Here is a 20,377-nt window from a genome sequence, read left to right as displayed (position 1 = left end):
AACCTGTAAGTCAACCTAGCTAGCTTACTCTGTGTAATTCTCACTGTACACGTACTGAACCAAATTGAAAAGTTATGGTCTGGATTGCCTGCTGAATAACGTTTTGAGTGTTCTGCCTTCGTCCATAACAATTATAAGACAGTTCGAGCCAGGAAGCAGCTGTCAGGATGGAAATATCGTGCCGCATTTCTGAGGGTGCTCTGAATGGAATCTCCTTCCAGAAATACAGAGCTCCCTTCTTTGATCAGAGACAACGGGGCTCAAGTGGCTATCTGTGTGAGATGCCTGCTCACGGAAAATCTCTCCATTATTTTGTTGATGTAAGAAGCAACAATGAAGGAGAACCTACACCTCAGTATGTTATACAATAGCTTTATTACAAACAGTAGCCCATTGTTCAACTTTTTGAAAATATTTGAAAAGTCGTCTTTTACCTTTTAACGTTACTTCTTTCTTTTTGACTTCATACTAAGAAGGATTTTAATGTTTAACTCTTAACTTTGTTTCTTTACTTTTCTATTATTGGCCCAATGTTTTGCACCAAGGTTCCTTAATACCTAAGATGTTGCTGGAAATGGCGAGATTGCACAATTTTCACTGCACTCATGTACTTCTTTCCTTGAGTACACGTGACAATATAACTTAGTCCCACATCTCCGGAAATTAATGGCATTTCTGTCATCAACACAGATCCTGTTGCGCTGTAACCCTCAGAGGAAAGTGCTTTATTTGATGCTTGTTTAGATTACTATGACTAATGTAATTAGTGATTCAAACAGATTTAGAGTCTCACAGGAAGTTTGGCTTCCAAATAAAATGAGGTTATCTTGACAATGTTATTGTATTTCGGCGGACAGAATCATTGTCTCTACAGCAACAAATGGACCAGCGTGGAACAGAATGAAATATTCAGCAATCTTACAAATAGCAAGAATCTACTACCCGATACTTGCAACTATTGGAATTCTTGGTAAGTGATCAAATCCACTAATATTTGTGTTCAACGTGTTTAACTCTACTCTCCATTCTTTTATGAAATTTGACACACTTTCCCCACTTTTGCTGACTTCCAAGTTACGCATTCCTCATGATTTCACCAATAGTGTTGATTTCCATGTGCTGAAGCTGTTTTATTTAAGAACGTTTCACAGAATAATTAGTGCAATACTGAGGAGGCTGAGTCAGCATTTATTCCCGAATTACACTTGAGAAGATGGTGGTGAGGGGCCTCCTCAAACAAGTGAAGACCAGTTGTTGGAAGAGCACCCACATTGAGTCATGCAGCACAGAAACTGATCCTGACGTCCACACTTGCCCGCCTATGGCCCACGTCCTGCGAAAGTGTTCCTCTTCAAGGAACTGTTCAGATATCTTTCAATTTATCCATAAAACTGAAGGAAGGGCCATGTCTTTCCGTGATAGGAAAGTGAGTGGCTTGAAACGAAGTTGCTAGTGTTGCCATTCCCATGCATCTGCTGCTTCGAGACAGTTGTGGTTGTGAGGTTCAGAGGGGGCTGCCCGAGGAGCCTTGGTCAGCTTCTGCAATTCATCTTGCAGATGGCACCCACTGCTTTCTCTGAACGATAGTGGCGGGTCAGACTGAAGCTTTATGGATATGATGACAATCAAGCGGGCTGATATTTCCTGGAAAAAAGGCAAACTACTGCAGAGTATCTTCAGTAAACAAAGGAAATGTTAGATAAACCCGAAAGAGTTGGCGGTTTCTGTGTAGAGTTAGGAGGTGAGTCTTTGGCTGCGGAATTCCTAGCCTCAGACATACTGTTATGGAAACAATCCTGATGTGGCTAATCCAGCGCAATGTTGGATCAATGGCAATCCTCAGGATGTTGATCATGGTGGTTCACGTGATGGTAGTGTCTCTGAATATCAAAGGGGGATGGTTAGAACCTCTTTTGTTGGAGATAGCAATTGCCTGACACTTGGGTGGATCAAATGTTAATTGTTACTTTTACAGAGATCATGAGACTATGAAGTAGAGGAGCAAAGCTAAACCATTTGGCCCAACGAATCCTCTAGGCCAATCGATCATGGCTGAAGGGTTTCTGAACCCCATTCTTATGCCTCATCTCTGCCACCTTTGATTCCCTTACTCATCAAGAAACGATCGCTGTCTTAAATGCACACAGTGACGGCCCCCGCAGCCTTTCTATGACAATGAGTTCCACACTTTCTGGCTGAAGACATTCTCACATCTCAGCTCTTCAAAGTTTCCCTTCCCCCGAACACTGTGTCCTCGGATTCGAGTCTCCCCTCCGAGAAACATCTTCTCCACGTCCTCTCTATCCGTGTCTCGGTGTTCTGTAGGTTTCGGACTTCCCCCGACTCCACCGAGTACAGATACATTGTCCTCAACTCCTCCTGATTTCACAAATTATTCTTCTCCAGAATCATTTTTGTGAAATTCCTCTGAAACCCCTTTAAGACCAAGACATCCTTCCTTAGACTACATGTTCCAAACATAATGCCTTGAGTGAGTTGTAAATGTCGCCTCATGAGAATATGAAAATAATGAGTACATGGAACTTTCACTTTTTTTGTGTATATGAGCTCGTTACCTATTCACATAGTTTACTATGATTTCACTGTTTTGTGATTATTGCAATAATTTTCCAGTGATTGTTACTTATGAAATATATTCCCCAATTGCTGGTGATTACATGGTCCTGAATTCAAGCTTATGTTTGACTGATTGTTTTCAAAGGCCAGTTATTGGAGGAAGATGTAATATTACATCCAACATTATCAAACGCATCAATGCAAAATAACCTCAATTTAGACCCATCAGGTCAGTCCCACCATGTTCGCCTCATATAATTATTGATGCCACTGCATTTGTCCGTTATGAGCTTGAATAAATATTTCCTCAGTATGATGCCTGTGATTAATTAATATGTACTACGATAATCTGACTGTTACAATTTAATCTGGTCGAGTTGCATTGCCTCCACAGTAAATTGCTAGCAACATTCAGCTCTCCTGTCTCGATGCTCTGAGTCCCAACCTGTGGACCACTACAAGTCCCACCTGCTTCACAGATGTGTCATGACATCTCTTAAGAGGTTGATTCGAAAAACATATGGTTGCGTTTAATTACCTGGTGTTGTCATTAAAGCCAAGTCAGATCATGTGTGGTTTTGCAGGACATGTTCAGATTTTTCTTCCAAACATAATGTTGAGTTAAATCTGGTATTTTTTCCCGGAAGTGCACATCACGTTTATTTGTGTAATTTAATGTTGTAAAATTGTGAAACAAAGAGGATTGATGAGGGCCAAGCGGGAGATATGATCTGTATAGACTTCATTAAGACATTCGACAAGGTTCCTCACGGGAGACTGGTAGAACGTTATATCTCATAGAATACAGGGAGAACTAGCCATTTGGACACAGAACTGTCTCAAAGGTAGAAGACAGAGGGTGGTGATGGAGGGCTGCTTTTCAGACTGGAGGCCTGTGACCAGTGGAGTGCCGCAAGAATCGGTGCTGGGCCCTCTACTTTTCCTAATTTGGACAAATGATTTGGATGTGACCATAAGAGGTATAGTTAGTAAGTTTGCAGAAGACACCAACATTTGAGTTGTGTGGACAGCGAAGAAGGTTATCTCACATTACAACGTATCTTGCTCAGATGGGTCAAAGGGATGAGAAGTGGCAGATGGCGTTTAATTTAAATAAATGCGAGGTGCTGCATTTTGGGAAATCAAATCTTAGCAGGACTTTTGCACTTAATGGTAAGGTCCTCGGGAGTGTTGTTGAACAAAGAGACCTTAGAGTGCAGGTTCATAGCTCCTTGAAAGTGGAGTCGCAGGTTGATGGGATGGTGAAGAAGGATTTTGCCATGCTTTCCTTTATCGGTCAGTGTATTGATTACAGGAGTTGGAAGGTCATGCTGCAGCATTGGTTAGGACACAGTTGGAAAATTGCATGGATTGTGTTCTCCTTCCTATCGGAAAAATGTTGTGAAACTTGAAAGGGTTCAGTCAAGATTTGCAAAGATGCTGCCAGGGTTGGATGATTGGAGCTTTCGGGAGAGGTTGAATAGGCTGGGGGCTGTTTTCCCTGGAGCGTTGGAGGCAGAGTGGTGATCTTATGAGGTTTATAAAATCATGAGGGGCATGGATGGGATAAATAGACAAAGCCTTTTCCCTGGGGTGGGGGAGTCCAGAACTAGAGGACATAGCTTGTGGGTGAGAAAGGAAAGATATAAAAGAGACCTACGGGGCAATGTCTTCATGCAGAGAGTAGCACGTGTATGGAATGAGCTGCCAGAGGATGTGGTAGAGTCTCCCACATTTTTAACGTTTAAATGTCATCTGGATGTGTATATGAATAGGAAGTGTTTGGATGGATGTGGGCCGAGTGCTGACAAGAGAGGCTAGATTGGCTTGGGATATCTGGTCAGCATGGACAGGTTGGACCGAAGGCTCTGTTTCCATGCTGGACATCTCTCTGACTCGATGACTCTGAATGGATATTTTGGTCTACAGGTGGACCAACAAGATAACATATTTTGTGAGAATGATATTTGTTTTCCATTAATTCTGCCATTTCAGCACTTTCATACTCTCTGAATTTTCTTCCACAGAACAGTTCATATAATCATAGAATGACAACAGTGTGGAAGCAAGCCATCGAGTCCATCGAGTTCATACAAACATCCAGCACAGACCCATCCCTCTCCACGATCCGTATAACTTTGCACTTTCTATGCCTCATCGATATGGGCTGCACATCCCTGAACATGTGGACAATTTGGCATGGCCAATGCACACTAACCTGCAAATCATTTGACCGTGGGAGGAAACTGGACCACCCTGAGGAAACCCATGTAAACATGGCGAGAATGTGCAAACATCACACAGTCACCCGATGTTGTTGTCAAAACCGGGTCTCCGGCACGGGGAGGCATTAGTGCTCACCGCTGAGCAACCATGCCACCTTCGAGCCGTTTCTCAGTTTCAGTGCACCCTCGTGTCGTTGTCAAAGAACAAAGAGCCTAACAGCACAGGAACTGACCCTTTGGCCCAAACGAGCTTCCGCCGATCCAGATCAACTATCTAAACCTGCCGCCTATTTTGTAAGGATCTGTATCCCTTTGCTCTCTGCTCAATTATGTATCTGCCGAGATAAATCTTAAATGACGCTATAGTTCCCTCTCCAAAATCCCCACTGGCAATGCATTCTCGGCACCTACCACTGTCTGCGTGAAGAACATTCCACATATATCTCTGCTGCTTTTTCTCTCTCACTTTGAACTTGTGACCCCAAGTAATTGAATCCTCCACTCTGGGAAAACGTTTCATACTATCCACCCTGTCGAAACCTCTCATGATTTCGCAGAACTCAATCAGGTCCCCCCCCCCCCCACCCAACTTCTTTCTTTCCAATGAACACCCTTCTAATCTACTCATCATCTCCTCAAATCTAGCACCATCCCATGACAGACAACATTCCATTGAACCTTCGCTGCACCCTCTCCAAAGCATCCGCATCCTTTTGGTAACGAGGTGACTAGAACTGTGACCAGTATTCCAAATGTGGCCGAACCAAAGTCTTATAAAACTGAAACATGGCCTGCAAAGTCAATATCCGGTCCAAAGAAGAACACCACGCCGTTCACCACAAAGTCCTCCCTACATCAAAGCTTCTATTTCTGAATGTGGTTCTGAATGCTTTCTTCTTGGGGTTCTGCACTCAGCTGTTTGCAAGCAGATTTGTTTTTACAATTCAAAGTTCAAACATGGCTGTATGTTAATTTTGATGATTGAAGTAGTCAACAAACTTTTTTTCTGATTCCCTGGAAGTCTTTCCTCCCATACGTTGATCTACTCTAAAGCTTGAATTCTCACAATGTCATTATCGTTACAAACCCATGGTAACTGAAGGATCTTGTTTGGGAATAACAGCATGCTGCATCGAAGCAGAAATAGGCTATCCTCAAGCCAGCTGGCTGTTCGATGAATTCAGGGCTAACCTGTTATTTTGTGCTGGTTCCACATATCACTTAACTACATGAAATTTCAAAAATCGAACTACCTCTTCTTCAAGTAATTTCAGCGAGCTAACTTCCAGAATTTTCAGTGTTTAGAATTCCAGGCAGTCACTAATCTCAGAGAAGCAATTCAGTTTTAGCATGCCCAGTAAGTTTGAGAGTGACACCAACTTCCGTGGAGAAGTAGACAGTAAAAACGTTTTCTTAAATTACAAGGGGACCTTGAACAATTGGGCCAACAGGCCGAGGAGTGGCAGATGGAATGTAATTGAGATAAACATGAAGCATTGCATTTTTTTTACAAGGGCAGGACTTATATAGTAATGGAGGTTTCGCGGGACTGAATGTCAAACAGAGAGGCCTCATGGTTCAGGTGCACAGTTAATTCAAAGATTTGTCGCAGGTAGACAGTTGGAAAATAAGGCATTTGGCTTCCTTGCCTTCTAGCTCAGATCAACGCATGTCAGAGTTGGATTGCCATGTTGCATTTGTACTGGCCGTTTGTGAGGCTAGTTTTGGAATATTGTGTAAAATCATGCGGGGCATAGATAAGAAGAATAGCCAAGCTATTTTTCTTATGGTCGGGGAGTCCAGGATTAGAGATCATAATTTGAAAGGAAAAGGAGAAATCTTTCGGAGGGGCCTGAGGAGCAACGTCCACAGACAGAATGCCCTTCGTATATGTAGTGAACTGCAACAGGAAGTGCTGGATGCAGGTGCAGTTAAACTTAGAATGTATTTGCACAGGTGAAGCAACAGTACAGCTTTAGAGGGATATGGGTCATGCACAGGCAAGTGGGACCAAATTAGTTTGGGGAAGCTGGTTGGCAGGGACAAGTTGCGCTGAAGTGTATGTTTCCGTGATGCATGATTTTATGATTGTCTGATTGAAAACAAACATCAAATTTAAGATGAGTCGCATCAGAGAAACGTTTAATAAACACTATCTATTGCTTCATGGAGTTGTGTTTCATTAAAGAAAACAGACCTCTATAAATAAGAGCCAACGTACATTCCCAGTATTCAACTTATTTATCGCTGAAGCTTACTTTTTAGATGAAATCTTACAGTAACTTAAACCGATCTACACTTTAATTGGAAACCACCACTTTGGCCCCAGGAGGTGGCAGCCTTAAATAGTAATGAGGGACCCATATGCTAGCGGGATTATTGAATTGCATTTGCAGAAGTAGAATATTGGAATGTGGTTTAATAAAGCACGCATTATAAAGCTGCAACGTAGCGATAAGGGTGACTGGGAAATATCACAAGATCATGGAATACCAGCGGTCATCTATAAAGACTATCCATCACTGAACATCTAGTCACATTGTGAATTGGATTGGGAGCGTATGTAAGTAATTAATAACATGATTGTTCTGTAATTGCTAAAGGTGGGACAAAATAAATGCGCAAAGGTTTATATCTTTCCTTTGTTCAGTGAAGAAGCTTCTGAACCTTCAGATGTTTCTACGCATTTGTTTGACATCAATTATCTCTTTGAAGGTAGAAGTGGAATCCGGGGATCAAGTGACTTCTTTTGTCATTCCACCCAAAAGCATTTGTTTCACGCCAAAAAAATCTTTTCAATGCAAGTTATCTTAAAATGAACTTACATATTCAAACTGAAATCTGGATTCATATTACGTCATTTCTTTCATTCATACGTGGGACATGAGCATGATTGGCTGGACCGGCATTTTTTGCCTGTCTCTCATTGCAATTGAGAGGGTGGTGTTCAGTTTTCTTCTTGAAACGCCGCAGTCCACCTGCTGTGAGTTGACCAGAATGCTTCAAGAGAAGGAATTCCTGGATATTCACCCAGCGACTGTGAAGTAACAGCGATATATTCCTAAGTCAGGGTGGTGAGTGGCTTGGAGGGAAATTTGCAGGGGATGTTGTTTCCTTGTTTGGCGACTGTCGTTCTGGGTGGAAGTCTTTGTAGATACGGAAGATGCTGTTAGTGACATTTTGCAGTGAATCCTATCGATAGCACGCAATGCACCGAATAAATGTTATTGGGTGGAGGAAGTGGCTGATTTTGTGGATGTAGTGTCAGTCAGGCAGGCTGCAAACACACCTTCCAAATACTGGATTATTTTTCTGACAAAGGACCACATCTCCTAAATTCAATAATGATTCTCACATGCTCCTATACATCCCCATCCCCCGGCTCTTTCGCACTCCATTTGCAGCTCCTGCAGATATAAGCATAAGGGAGAAAGCATGGACGCTAGTAAGTGACAGGGCCAGTCCAGTAACCTAAACCTCATATTGGACCATTTGATTTCCAATTCCAAACAAAAATTATCCTAGCGGTTCACGTGCTCAGTTTCTGCCTGGGTGAATTGATGTAAAATACCTTGTCCTTATTCCCACTTTAATTTGTTTTGCTTTTCTCCATGTTACCAGTTTGATAAGCGTGGAAAAGGTTATTAAACGTTTGTTGAAACTGTCAGCATCACATACTTGCATTAAAATATTGCATTCATTATAATTTTCATTCCTCGCTGATTGATTTAGTCTGTTTGTCCATTGGTTAAAAGCTCATCTTTCTTCTCTCCTGGAGTTTGCTTGAATCCATAATTCCATTGTATTTTTTCACCATGAATGGTGTAATATGAACCTGAGTCAACTGGTGTGATTTAGATGACCAGTTAACCTATTGTTTTTGCTATGACTATAATCATGCGGAGCTGCATCTCTCTTTATTTTTCTTACAGTTAACGTAGTGGCAATTGTGATTCTGAATCGAGGCAGGTGTGGACTCTCTCGGTGCATCACTCGCTATTTGTTAGCAATGTCAACAGCAGATCTACTTCTCGTCATCCTTCATGTCTTACTGAACCGAATTAACAATCTTTATTTCCCAGTTACTTTCTTATCCATTACTCCAGTGTGCGCTGTGAGAGTTGTTCTATTCCTCGCAGCACTGGACTGTTCAGTTTGGTTCACAGTTGCTTTCACATGTGATCGGTTTGTAGCAATTTGTTGCCAGAAACTCAGATCAAGATATTGCAATAAGAGAACTGCATTTGTGGTCATAATAACTGTGAGCGTGGTGAGCTGTTTGCGCTCAATTACTTGGTACTTTGTATTTATTCCTTCGTTTGTTATTGACAATATACCATGGTTTTGTATCGCAATACCAAGCTATTACACATCATTATTTTGGAAAGTGTATGAATGGGTTGACAGTATAATTACGCCGTTGCTTCCAATCGTACTGATTTTGATATTCAATGCTCTGACTGTCAGACATTTTATAATATCCAACCGCATCCGCTGCCGCCTTCAGATCCAGGGAAATGGACAGAATAATACTGACTCAGAGGTGGTAAACCGGAGAAAATCCATCATCTTGCTCTTTGCATTGTCTGCTAATTTTATAGTGTTGTGGATGACCTGTGTCATACGTGCTTTAATATGGCAAGAAACAAACTATAATTATGAAGACAAGACTTCAAACGACCCAATATTTACCTTTCAAGAAATTGGATTCATGCTCCGGCTTCTGAATTCGTGCACCAACACCTGTATTTACGCTCTAACACAAACAAAATTCAGGAAGGAGTTAGTCAATGGCATAAAATACCCGTTTATTCGAAATGTTAAGCTATGCAAATAAGCATACTGGTCTGACCTCTATTTGAAGACATACTTCTAGTCAAAAATCAGGATCTCCTTTTTGAAAGAGCTTTTGGAAAATCTCTGGTTTCACTAGCTGAAAAGAAATTCATGTCCTAAGAATTGGAAAGAACATTTCCAGTTCCTCAACTTGTAAATAATTCACCCGATGGAAAAGATATGAATTGAAATTAGCATAATTTCTCAAGTAAATTGTGCCTTTCTAAAGCATGTTGCTGCTCAAACGGCCGCGTCATTTATTTGTGCTTGATGTTAACACCCTTCCTAATTTCTATAATTTTGAATTTTCTGATTAATAAGTTTCTGTTCTTCTGCCGAAAGGGCAGTGGCAGCCTCATGTGAATATGTTTACTGACCAAATACAAAGATTAAATGTAAAATCTTCCCAACTGCTGTCGCTGAGGAATCTGACATGACAACAGCTGTGACCAAAATACACAACGTTCAGAAGTATTTTCCACAATACACAGACTCTGGCATTGCTTCATAAAAAAAAAACCACTTGAGTGGTCGTTCATGTTGTTGTACACCATATCCCACAATCCATTCTTGAATCTGCCTCATTGCCAACACATCTGAAACTTCTTCTTTGGGTGTGCCTTGCATGCTCCTTTTCAGCTGTTATAGAAGACCATTTGAGTTTTCAGCTCCTATATGTAGTTGTGAGTCGTGCGCATTAAATGCAATGCACATTGGATAATAACCTACTTCAGCATGTCAGAACAGTTTCCCGAACATTGAAACTGAACACCAAAAATCACCGTGAAAGAAATTCTGTGGACTGACACTAATGATGAAGAACATTCTTGACCACTGTGAACGAAATCTTTAACGAGCCAGGATTTGCAGAGGTAAATGGAGACAAAATGCGCGATCTGCTTTGATAAAACGATGAGCCCATGGTAAACACGGCGACTTACACCGTCTTTGAAATAAACCCTTTGTTGACCGAAATGGAAATGAGTGTCAAGTGGTTGGGTTAGCATTGTGAGCAACGTTGGGCCCCATACCTCGGGAAATATGTATTGGCCCTGGAGCGGGTCCAGAGGAGGTTCACGAGAATGATCCCAGGAGTGAAAAGGCTTAACAAATGAGGAACGTTTGATGACTCTGGAACCATACTCGGTGGACTCGAGAAAGATGGTGGAGGTGGTGGGAGTGGGTGGGGGGTCTGACTGAAGCATTCAGAATACCGAACAGTCTGTATGGAGTGGATATTGGGGAGATGTTTCCATTGTCAGAGAGATGACAACCTGAGGGCACAGCCTGAGCTGAATGGGAAGACATTTTAGAACGGATATAAGGATAAACTACATCAGACAAACAGTGGTAATTGTGTGGAATTTATCACCACAGAAGGCGGTGGAGACCACGTTATCGAGTATATTTAAAACAGAAGTGAATAATTTTGTGATTGCCAAGGGGATCAAAAGATGGGAAATAGTGGTAAAATGGGTTAGAAAAACCTGTCAATGATGAGTGAATGGTGGAGCGGACTCGATGGACGAATGACCAAATTTCTGCTCCTATCACTCAGGGTATTCTGGTTTTAAGTCATTCCTCTCAAACAAGGAATGCATGACGCTTCATGGGAATATTGCATAGATGGTCTATAACACAGTAAGGCAATAATAACTGAGGCTGTCCGTGTCCTCAAACCGATCCCACAATTCAATAGGATCATGTCGGGTCTGACAGCTCATGCATCCACTTTCCTACAGATTCCCAAAAGACTAAATTCCTCGACTGATCAAAAATGTGTTTCTCTCAGCCTTAAACATCCAAGAGGACCCCACGGAGCTTTTTTCCCCTGCAATAGGGAGTTATAGAGTTATAGAGTCATAGAGATGTACAGCACAGAAACAGACCCTTCGGCCCAACCCATCCATGCCGACCAGATATCCCAACCCAATCTAGTCTCACCTGCCAGCACCCGGCCCATATACCTCCAAACCCTTCCCATTCATATACCCATCCAAATGCCTCTTAAATGTTGCAATTGTACCAGCCTCCACCAATTCCTCTGACAGCTCATTCCATACATGTATCACCCTCTGTGTGAAAAAAGTTGTCCCTTAGGTCCTTTTTATATCTTTCCCCTCTCACTCTAAACCTATGCCCTCTTGCTCTGTACTCCCCGACCCCAGGGAAAAGATTTTGCCTATTTACCCTATCCATGCCCCTCATAATTTTGTAAACCTCTATAAGGTCACCCCTCAGCCTCCGACCCTCCAGGGAAAACCACCCCAGCCTGTTCAGCCTCTCCCTGTAGCTCAGATCCTCCAACCCTGGCAACATCCTTGTAAATCTTTTCTGAACCATTTCAAGTTTAACAACATCTTTGCGATAGGTTGCATCCTTTCATATATTTTGAAACCTTTTATATCCTTTCACAACATTGATAGGGAAGAAATCCCTCCTCTTCCCAATCTTCTATTCATTTTCCTTAACCAGCTTGGCTGCAGGGGTACAACTCCAATAGCACCCAAGAAGATTAACACATTCCAAGACAAAGCGGCTCCCGCTTGATTGGCACCACACCCAGAAACATCTATTCCCTTCACCACTGAAGCTCAGGAGCAGCGGTGTGTACCATTTTCAAGATGCACTGCAGAAATTCGCTAAAGCTCCTCAGACAGCATTCCCAAACGCACGACCACTTCCATCTAAAAGGATAATCGCAGCAGGCACTTGGGAGCACGACCCCTTGCGAGTTCCCCTCCAAGTCACTCACCACCCTGAATTGGAAATCTGTCGTTGTCCCTTCAGTGCCGCTGAGTCAAAACCCTGGAAGTCCTTCCCTAAGCACATTGCTGGTCAGTCTGCAAGCATGTGGACAAGAAGACAGCTCACCACCACCTTCTCAAGGGGCAACTAGGAACGGTGCAACGACTGCTGGACCAACCTGCATTGTTGCACAAAGGAAATAAACTGATCTGTTAAGTTGTACTCACGAAATCGATTAAGAAGAATTTGTCGATTCAGTTACCTGCCTTGGGGCATCTGGCAGGCTCAATTTGCCAACACGTAAATGATTGTTTTCTTTCATTCCATCTCAGGTTCCTAATCAACTCTAATCCATGACAACATCATGGATTCATTTTACACTGAAATCACTGCACAGAACCCGGTATCCCACCACAAAGTTACCCTTTATTTAAATGTACATAATTACATGGGCTCTGACCAACCAGGTCAAAGCCTGTCCCCAGAGTGATGACCTCTGCATAGCCAACTGCCGCCGCGATATTAACCGCCACCTGAACTCCCCCACCCCTCTCACCCACTCCAACCTCTCACCCTCGGAACGCGCAGCCCTCCACTCACTCCGTTGCAACCCCAACCTCACTATCAAACCAGCAGACAAGGGAGGCGCGGTAGTAGTTTGGCGCACCGACCTCTACACCGCGGAGGCCAAACGCCAGCTCGCAGATACCTCCTCCTACTGCCCCCTTGACCATGACCCCACCCCCCACCACCAAACCATCATCTCCCAGACCATCCATAACCTCATCACCTCGGGGGATCCCCCATCCACCGCCTCCAACCTCATAGTCCCACAACCCCGCACCTCCCGCTTCTCCCTCCTGCCCAAAATCCACAAACCTGACTGCCCCGGCCGACCCATTGTCTCCGATTGCTCCTGCCCCACCGAACTCATCTCCGCATACCTTGACACCGTCCTGTCCCCCTTTGTCCAAGAACTCCCCACCTACGTTCGGGACACCACCCATGCCTCGCCACCTGCTCCATGATTTTCGCTTCCCCGGTCCCCAACGCCTTATTTTCACCATGGACATCCAGTCCCTGTACACCTCCATCCCCCATCACGAAGGACTCAAAGCCCTCCGCTTCTTTCTTTCCCACCGTACCGACCAGTACCCTTCCACAGACACCCTCCTTCGACTGAGTGAACTTGTCCTCACCCTGAACAACTTCTCTTTCCAATCCTCCCAATTCCTCCAAACGAAAGGAGTAGCCATGGGCACCCACATGGGCCCCAGCTATGCCTGCCTCTTCGTAGGATATGTGGAACAATCCATCTTCCGCAACTACACTGGCCCCACCCCCCACCTTTTCCTCCGCTACATCGATGACTGTATCGGCGCCGCCTCGTGCTCCCACGAGGAGGTTGAACAATTCATCCACTTCACCAACACCTTCCACCCTGACCTCAAATTCACCTGGACAGTCTCAGATTCCTCCCTCCCCTTCCTCGACCTTTCTATTTCTATCTCAGGCGACCGAATCAACACGGACATCTACTACAAACCAACCGACTCCCACAGCTACCTGGACTACACCTCCTCCCATCCTGCCCCCTGTAAAAACGCCATCCCATTCTCCCAATTCCTTCGACTCCGCCGCATCTGCTCCCAGGAGGACCAGTTCCAAAAACGCACATCCCAGATGGCCTCCTTCTTCAAGGACCGCAATTTCCCCCCCGACGTGGTCGACGATGCCCTCCACCGCATCTCTTCCACTTCCCGATCCTCCGCCCTTGAACCCCGCCCCTCCAACCGCCACCAGGACAGAACACCACTGGTCCTCACCTACCACCCCACTAACCTCCATGTACAGCGCATCATCCGCCGCCATTCCCGCCACCTCCAAACGAACCCCACCACCAAGGATATATTTCCCTCCCCTCCCCTATCAGCATTCCGTAAAGACCACTCCCTCTGTGACTCCCTCGTCAGATCCACACACCCCACCAACCCAACCTCCACTCCCGGCACCTTCCCCTGCAACCGCAGGAGGTGCAAGACTTGCGCCCACACCTCCCCCCTCACCTCCCTCCAAGGCCCCAAAGGAAACTTCCATATCCGCCACAGATTCACCTGTGCCTCCACACATATCATCTATTGCATCCTTTGCACCCGATGTGGCCTTCTCTCTTGGGGAGACGGGCCGCCTACTTGCGGAGCGTTTCAGGGAACACCTCTGGGACACCCGGACCAACCAACCCAACCACCCTGTAGCTCAACATTTCAATTCCCCCTCCCACTCCACCAAGGATATGCAGGTCTTTGGACTCCTCCATCGTCAGACCACAGCGAAACGACGGTTGGAGGAAGAACGCCTCATCTTCCGCCTAGGAACCCTCCAACCACAAGGGATGAACTCGGATTTCAGCAGTTTCCTCATTTCCCCTCCCCCCAGCCTGTCTCAGTCAAATCCATCAAATTCAGCACCGCCTTCCTAACCTGCAATCTTCTTCCCGACCTCTCCGCCCCCACCCCAGTCTGACCTATCACCCTCACCTTGACCTCTTTCCACCTATCACATTTCCGACGCCCCTCCCCCAAGTCCCTCCTCCCTATCTTTTATCTTAGCCTGCTGGACCAACTTTCCTCATTCCTGAAGAAGGGCTAATGCCCGAAACGTCGATTCTCCTGTTCCCTAGATGCTGCCAGACCTGCTGCGCTTTTCCAGCAACACATTTCCATCTCTGATCTCCAGCATCTGCAGACCTCACTTTCTCCCCAGAGTGACGAGACTGGTTATTTATGTATTTTCATTTTCTTTTCTGTAATTATTTTATTAATACTGCGCACTACCACTACACAGCAATAGTGCTTACAGTTCGCCCACGTCACCTGGCTGTGTGTCTGTCTGCACTGACTGTGTACAAAAGACGACATTTTTCTAGATATTTCTTGTATATTTCCACTGCCACGAAAAACACCCATATGGGCGTTTTGTGGCTAGCTGGTGTTCGTGTATCTAACCACCTTACCATACATCAAATAAGTTTCAGAAATGACAGCCAGACTACTAAAACCCCTCGGAATCCTAGTAGCACACAAACCCACCAACACTCGCAAACAAAAACTAACAAACTTAAATGACCCAGTACAAAATCTACAAAATTCTATACAAGGACTGCCACAAACCCTACTTAGGGCAAACAGGAAGAAAGTTAGCCACCAGGATACACGAACACCAGCTAGCCACATAAAGACACGACCCTCTCTCCCTCGTAGCCCTACACCCGGATTAAAAAAGCCACCATTTCGACTGGGACAGGAAATTACATCACCACAAACCCCAGGAACCCCATCCAAGAGAAAGATACAAACAGAAATCAGGAGACAACAGCTTCGTTTCACTTGGAGGTCGCCACTGATGATGTTACCTAGCCAGGTAATGAAACGTATGGATATCAAACCTACAGCTCAGCGAGCAAACCTACATCCTAAACCTCAACCTGAGCGACAAACCTTCACAAACCATGCATTTGAATAATCTGCAATACGCACGAACATTGAGCCCCTGAAAGGCCCGGCATCATCAATGGGTAAACGAGACCAGGGTTTAACTTTGGTTGAGACAATCGCTCTTGCTCCCAATAATGAAATGCCGTTCTCTTCAGTGTGGGATTAGATTATGTTAGATTAGATTACTGATTGGGCATTTATCAACTATGAGAAGCCATTTTTTGTTTGTTTAAAATCCACATGAAGGTAAAACGTCGAATCAGACTTTACAAACAGTAGGACCGGAGCAGTTCATTCTGTAAACTGGATTTGTTTGATGATTTCTTTACTTTACAACCTCCTGATGTTTACCTCTGCTTTGTCTGTAAGGGAAATAGCATTAGGCTGGTGTTAGAGAACCGTGGAATTGCCTCCTGGGCACCGTGCAAGGTGACCTTGGTTCCCTTGATAATCCCTCGACCTTGTTGAAAGATTTCCGGGTATTTCATTAGGACTTCACTCAGGCAACCATTTACAAATCAAAAGAAATTCTTGAGCCAATCAAAGTGATTCGTTCTCAAGCAATTCCGTCCCCATCAGCCTTGGGCCTGAGTCTTTCACCACAGTCACTGGTAACTGAACGAGTTGATTCTCATGCAAGTTTGAATCCGAAATTTGCCCTTAATCTGTAAAGGTACCCTGGCATAGATTCTCAGTGTAGCCAAAGTCTCACACACACCTAAAGGTTGGAGGTCAGAGCGCATTTTGTAAAAGACTGTGTCTGTGTCACTGACAAAGCCGATCTGGTATAAACCTCAATTAAAACGGAGTGACCATTTAACCAGATGCTTATTTTGTGTGATTCTGATTTGGATGTTCCAAAGCACATTATTTGTTCCAAGTCAAATGTAGCTGGGCTTTCCAGCATGGCCAATCTCCTGGGTACCGCCCTATGCATTTTCTACCTTAATACAGGCCCAGTAAGAGTATTTTGCTGTCTCAAGTCAGCACGCTGGATGCAATTACTGTGGCTTGCCTGCCCTTGACACTGAAGAAAATGTGACCTGTTTGGCCGAGGTTTGATTTTGCTTTGGGATTTTTCTCTGGTCTGACCTGGACTCCCACTGTTCAGGATCTGTCCTCAGTGATGCTATGCAATTGCCTTCACTAAACTGGTGTTCCCCAAATGAAATTGGCAAGCCGTAAGTGTCCAATTCCATCGATATACCCTGCAATACATGCACTCCACTTGACACATTTCGGAAGGCAAAGCTAAGTTAAGTGTTTGTTTGAAGTGCAAATGGACTTCAGCTGGTATGCGATTTTGCATGGTTAGATCATTATTCCCATTATTGGCTCGATTGACATAACTCCACAGAGGCCGGTATCCCATCACCAAATAACCCTTTATTTACACCTGCATAGTAAGTGACACTGATCCAGCACCCTGAGAGCCATCTTTCAGAGAGAACAGATCCCCTGACTCTCCTGTTTAGATACGTCTGTCAGGCCTCCCTGATTGGACTAGCTTAACAGCCCCAGTTGAGGAACTCATATTCTTTAAAGTCCACCTTACAATCGCTACACCACCCCTATCCCAGTTGGTATTCTAACCATTCCCAGGTTGGTGCCCTACAAGCCTGGCACCATGACCACTTTGCCCTCTGCTAATCTGGGGTCCCATGTCATTTTACATCGTGAACTTAACTATTACAATATTGTCAAATCGCACTTTCTTCATGTGTCACAAGACAGCGCTCGCCAGGAATCACTAGTCAGCGTGGAAGTAAGGTTCCACATTCCTGAGGGTAGCCTGAATGGAATCGCCACACAGAAATGCAGAGCTCCGTTCTTTCATCAGAAAGAAAAGGTCCAGAGTGGCAATCTGTGTGAGAATCCCACTCACTGGAAAACTTGACCCAGTATTTTATTGATTTTAAAGGCATTAATGTAGGAAAAGCTGCATCTCAGTATGGCACAGAATACCTTTATTGCAAACGGGAACGCATTCTCCTGTCGATCATAAATTTTTTAAAAAACTCGTCTTTTAATTTTCCTTCGTTTCCACTTTATACTAAGAAGGATTGTAATGTTTCTTTACTTTTCTATTCTGTACCTAAGGCTTTGTACCGACGTGACTTTATGCATAACGTGACGCCGGGAGTGCTGATATTTTGAACTTTCACTGTAGCCATATACTCACGTACAGAAGGATATGAGAACACGTGACAGCAAAAACAAATATTAATTCGCCAGAAATTAGTGTCATTTCCTTCTTCAAAATACATTCTGTGGCGCCATAACACTCAGAGAAAAGGAGTCAATTTGCTGCTTGTTCAGATTACTGCAACCTGTGCAATTCGTGAATACACCGATCCTGACTGGGTCGGCTGGGGTTAAATAAGTTGCCCTTCTTAGCATTTAAATTTAAGTTTTTCTCCTTTAACAATTTGATCCGCATGAAAAATCTCTAAAACATTTTGGTCAATCTGTCAGAATGACATACTTGCATTAACATATTTCATTCATTATAGCTTTTGTTCCTTGTTTCTGTATAAACTCATTTACTCTGTCTATGGGTTCAAAGCATGTCGTTATTTGATTCTTTTTTGTTTGAGGCAATAATACAGTTGCAATTTTTCACGTATACAGTGTAATTGAGTTGATATATTTATGTGAAGAAATTGATTTGATTTAACAGACTTATGAACATTTTCTTTTTGTGTGTGTTCTGGTCATGAAGAAACAAAAAAAAAATTTTCTTACAGTTAACTTCGTGGGAATTGGGGACTCTCTACATGCACCACTCGCTAGTTGTTGACAAAGACTACAGCAGATCTATTTACCGTCACTTAATTTCGTACTGGACCGAATTAAGAATCTTTATTTCCCAGGTAATTTCTTATTCATCACTCCTGCGTGTGCCTTGACCGTTGCTCTCCACCTTGCAACACTGGACTGTTCAGTTTGGTTCACAGTTGCTTTTACATTTGATCGGTTTGCAGCAATGTGTTGCCAAAACCTAAGAGCAAGATATTGCAATAAGAACATTGCATTTGTGGTCATAGTAATGTGAGTGTGGTGAGCTGTTTGCACTCAATTGCTTGGTATTTTGTGCTTACTCCTTCATTTGTTATTGACAATGTGCCATTCTTTTGTGTCACAATATCAGACCATTGCACATCAGTATTTTGGAAAGTCTATGTGTGGATTGACTCCATAATTACGTCGTTACTTCCAATCATATTGATTTTATATTGAATGCTCTGACTGTCAGGCATATTAAAAAAAGCCAACCCGCATCCACTGCCGTCTTCAGATCAATGGAAATAGGCAGAATAATACTGATCCAAAGGTGGGAAATCGGAGAAAATCAACCATTTTGCTCTTTGCATTTTCGAACATAGAACATTACAGCTTCGGCCCTCGATGTTGCGTCGCCCTGTCATACTAATCTGAAGCCCATTCCCCCTAAACTATTCCATGTACATCCATACGGCTGTCCAATGATGACTTAAATGCACTTAAAGTTGGCGAATCCAATACCCATGCAGGCAAGGCATTCCATTCCCTTACTACTCTCTGAGTAAAGAAACTACCTCTGACATCTGTCCTATATCTATCACCCCTCACTTTAAAGTTGTGTCCCCTTGTGCTCGCCGTCACCATACTTGGGAAAAGGCTCTCCCTGTCCACCCTATCTAACCCTCTGATTATCTTATATGTCTCTATGAAGTCACTTCTCAATCTTCTTCTCTCTAACGAGAACAGCCTCAAGGCCCTCAGCCTTTCCTCGTAAGACATTCCTTCCATATCAGGCAACATCCTAGTAAATCTCCTCTGCATCCTTTCCAAAGCTTCCACATCCTTCTTATAATGCGGTGACAAGAACTGTACACAATACTCCAAGTGTGGCCATACCAGAGCTTTGTACAGCTGCAGCATAACCTCCTGGTTCCGGAACTCAATCCCTCTATTAATAAAGGCCAAAACACTGTATGCCTTCTTAACAACCCTGTCAATCAGGGTGGCAACTTTCAGGGATCTGTGTACATGGACACCGAGATCTCTCTGCTCATATGCACTCCCAAGAATCTTACCATTAGCCCAGTACTTTGATTCCGATGACTCCATCCAAAGTGTATCACCTCACACTTGTCCACATTGAACTCCATTTGCCACCTCTCAGCCCAGCTCTGCATCCTATCTATGTCTCTCTGCAACCTACTACATCCTTCGTCACTATCCACAACTCCACCGACCTTAGTGTCATCCGCAAAATAACTAACCCACCCTTCTAAGCCCTCATCCAGGTCATTTATAAAAATGACGAACAGCAGTGGACCAAAAAGCCAACCCTTGCGGTACGCCGCTAGTAACTGGACACCAAGATGAACATGTTCCATCAACTACAACCCTCTGTTGTCTTTCAGCAAGCCAATTACTGTTCCAAACTGCTATGTTTCCCACAATCCCATTCCTCCGCATTTTGTATAATAGCCTACTGTGGGGACATTG

At 43.9% G+C, this 20,377-nt stretch overlaps 1 protein-coding gene across 2 annotated transcripts; it reads left to right on the top strand.

Annotated features, from left to right (window-relative positions):
* The first annotated feature begins 854 nt into the window (after positions 1–854).
* On the top strand, positions 855–9,639 carry LOC148146545 (putative G protein-coupled receptor 139). Of its 2 annotated transcripts, none has more exons than XR_015760852.1 (2): positions 855–970; positions 4,605–4,894. XR_015760852.1 is itself a non-coding variant. In XM_087998671.1 (2 exons), the coding sequence occupies exons 1-2, from the start codon at positions 901–903 to the stop codon at positions 9,637–9,639; spliced, it is 975 nt and encodes a 324-aa protein (XP_087854797.1). The 2 variants fall into 2 exon arrangements, 1 of the variants encoding a protein (XP_087854797.1); XM_087998671.1 differs by lacking the exon at positions 4,605–4,894 and adding an exon at positions 8,735–9,639 and having other exon boundaries at positions 901–970.
* Positions 9,640–20,377: the final 10,738 nt, after the last annotated feature.

This window comes from Chiloscyllium plagiosum, unplaced genomic scaffold, assembly GCF_037043375.1.
Source record: "Chiloscyllium plagiosum isolate Xiang-an unplaced genomic scaffold, Cpla_swu_hap1 HiC_scaffold_21, whole genome shotgun sequence".
Classification (NCBI taxonomy): domain Eukaryota; kingdom Metazoa; phylum Chordata; class Chondrichthyes; order Orectolobiformes; family Hemiscylliidae; genus Chiloscyllium; species Chiloscyllium plagiosum.
Note: the sequence above shows the minus strand (reverse complement) of the source record. Positions and strands in the feature narration are given on the sequence as shown.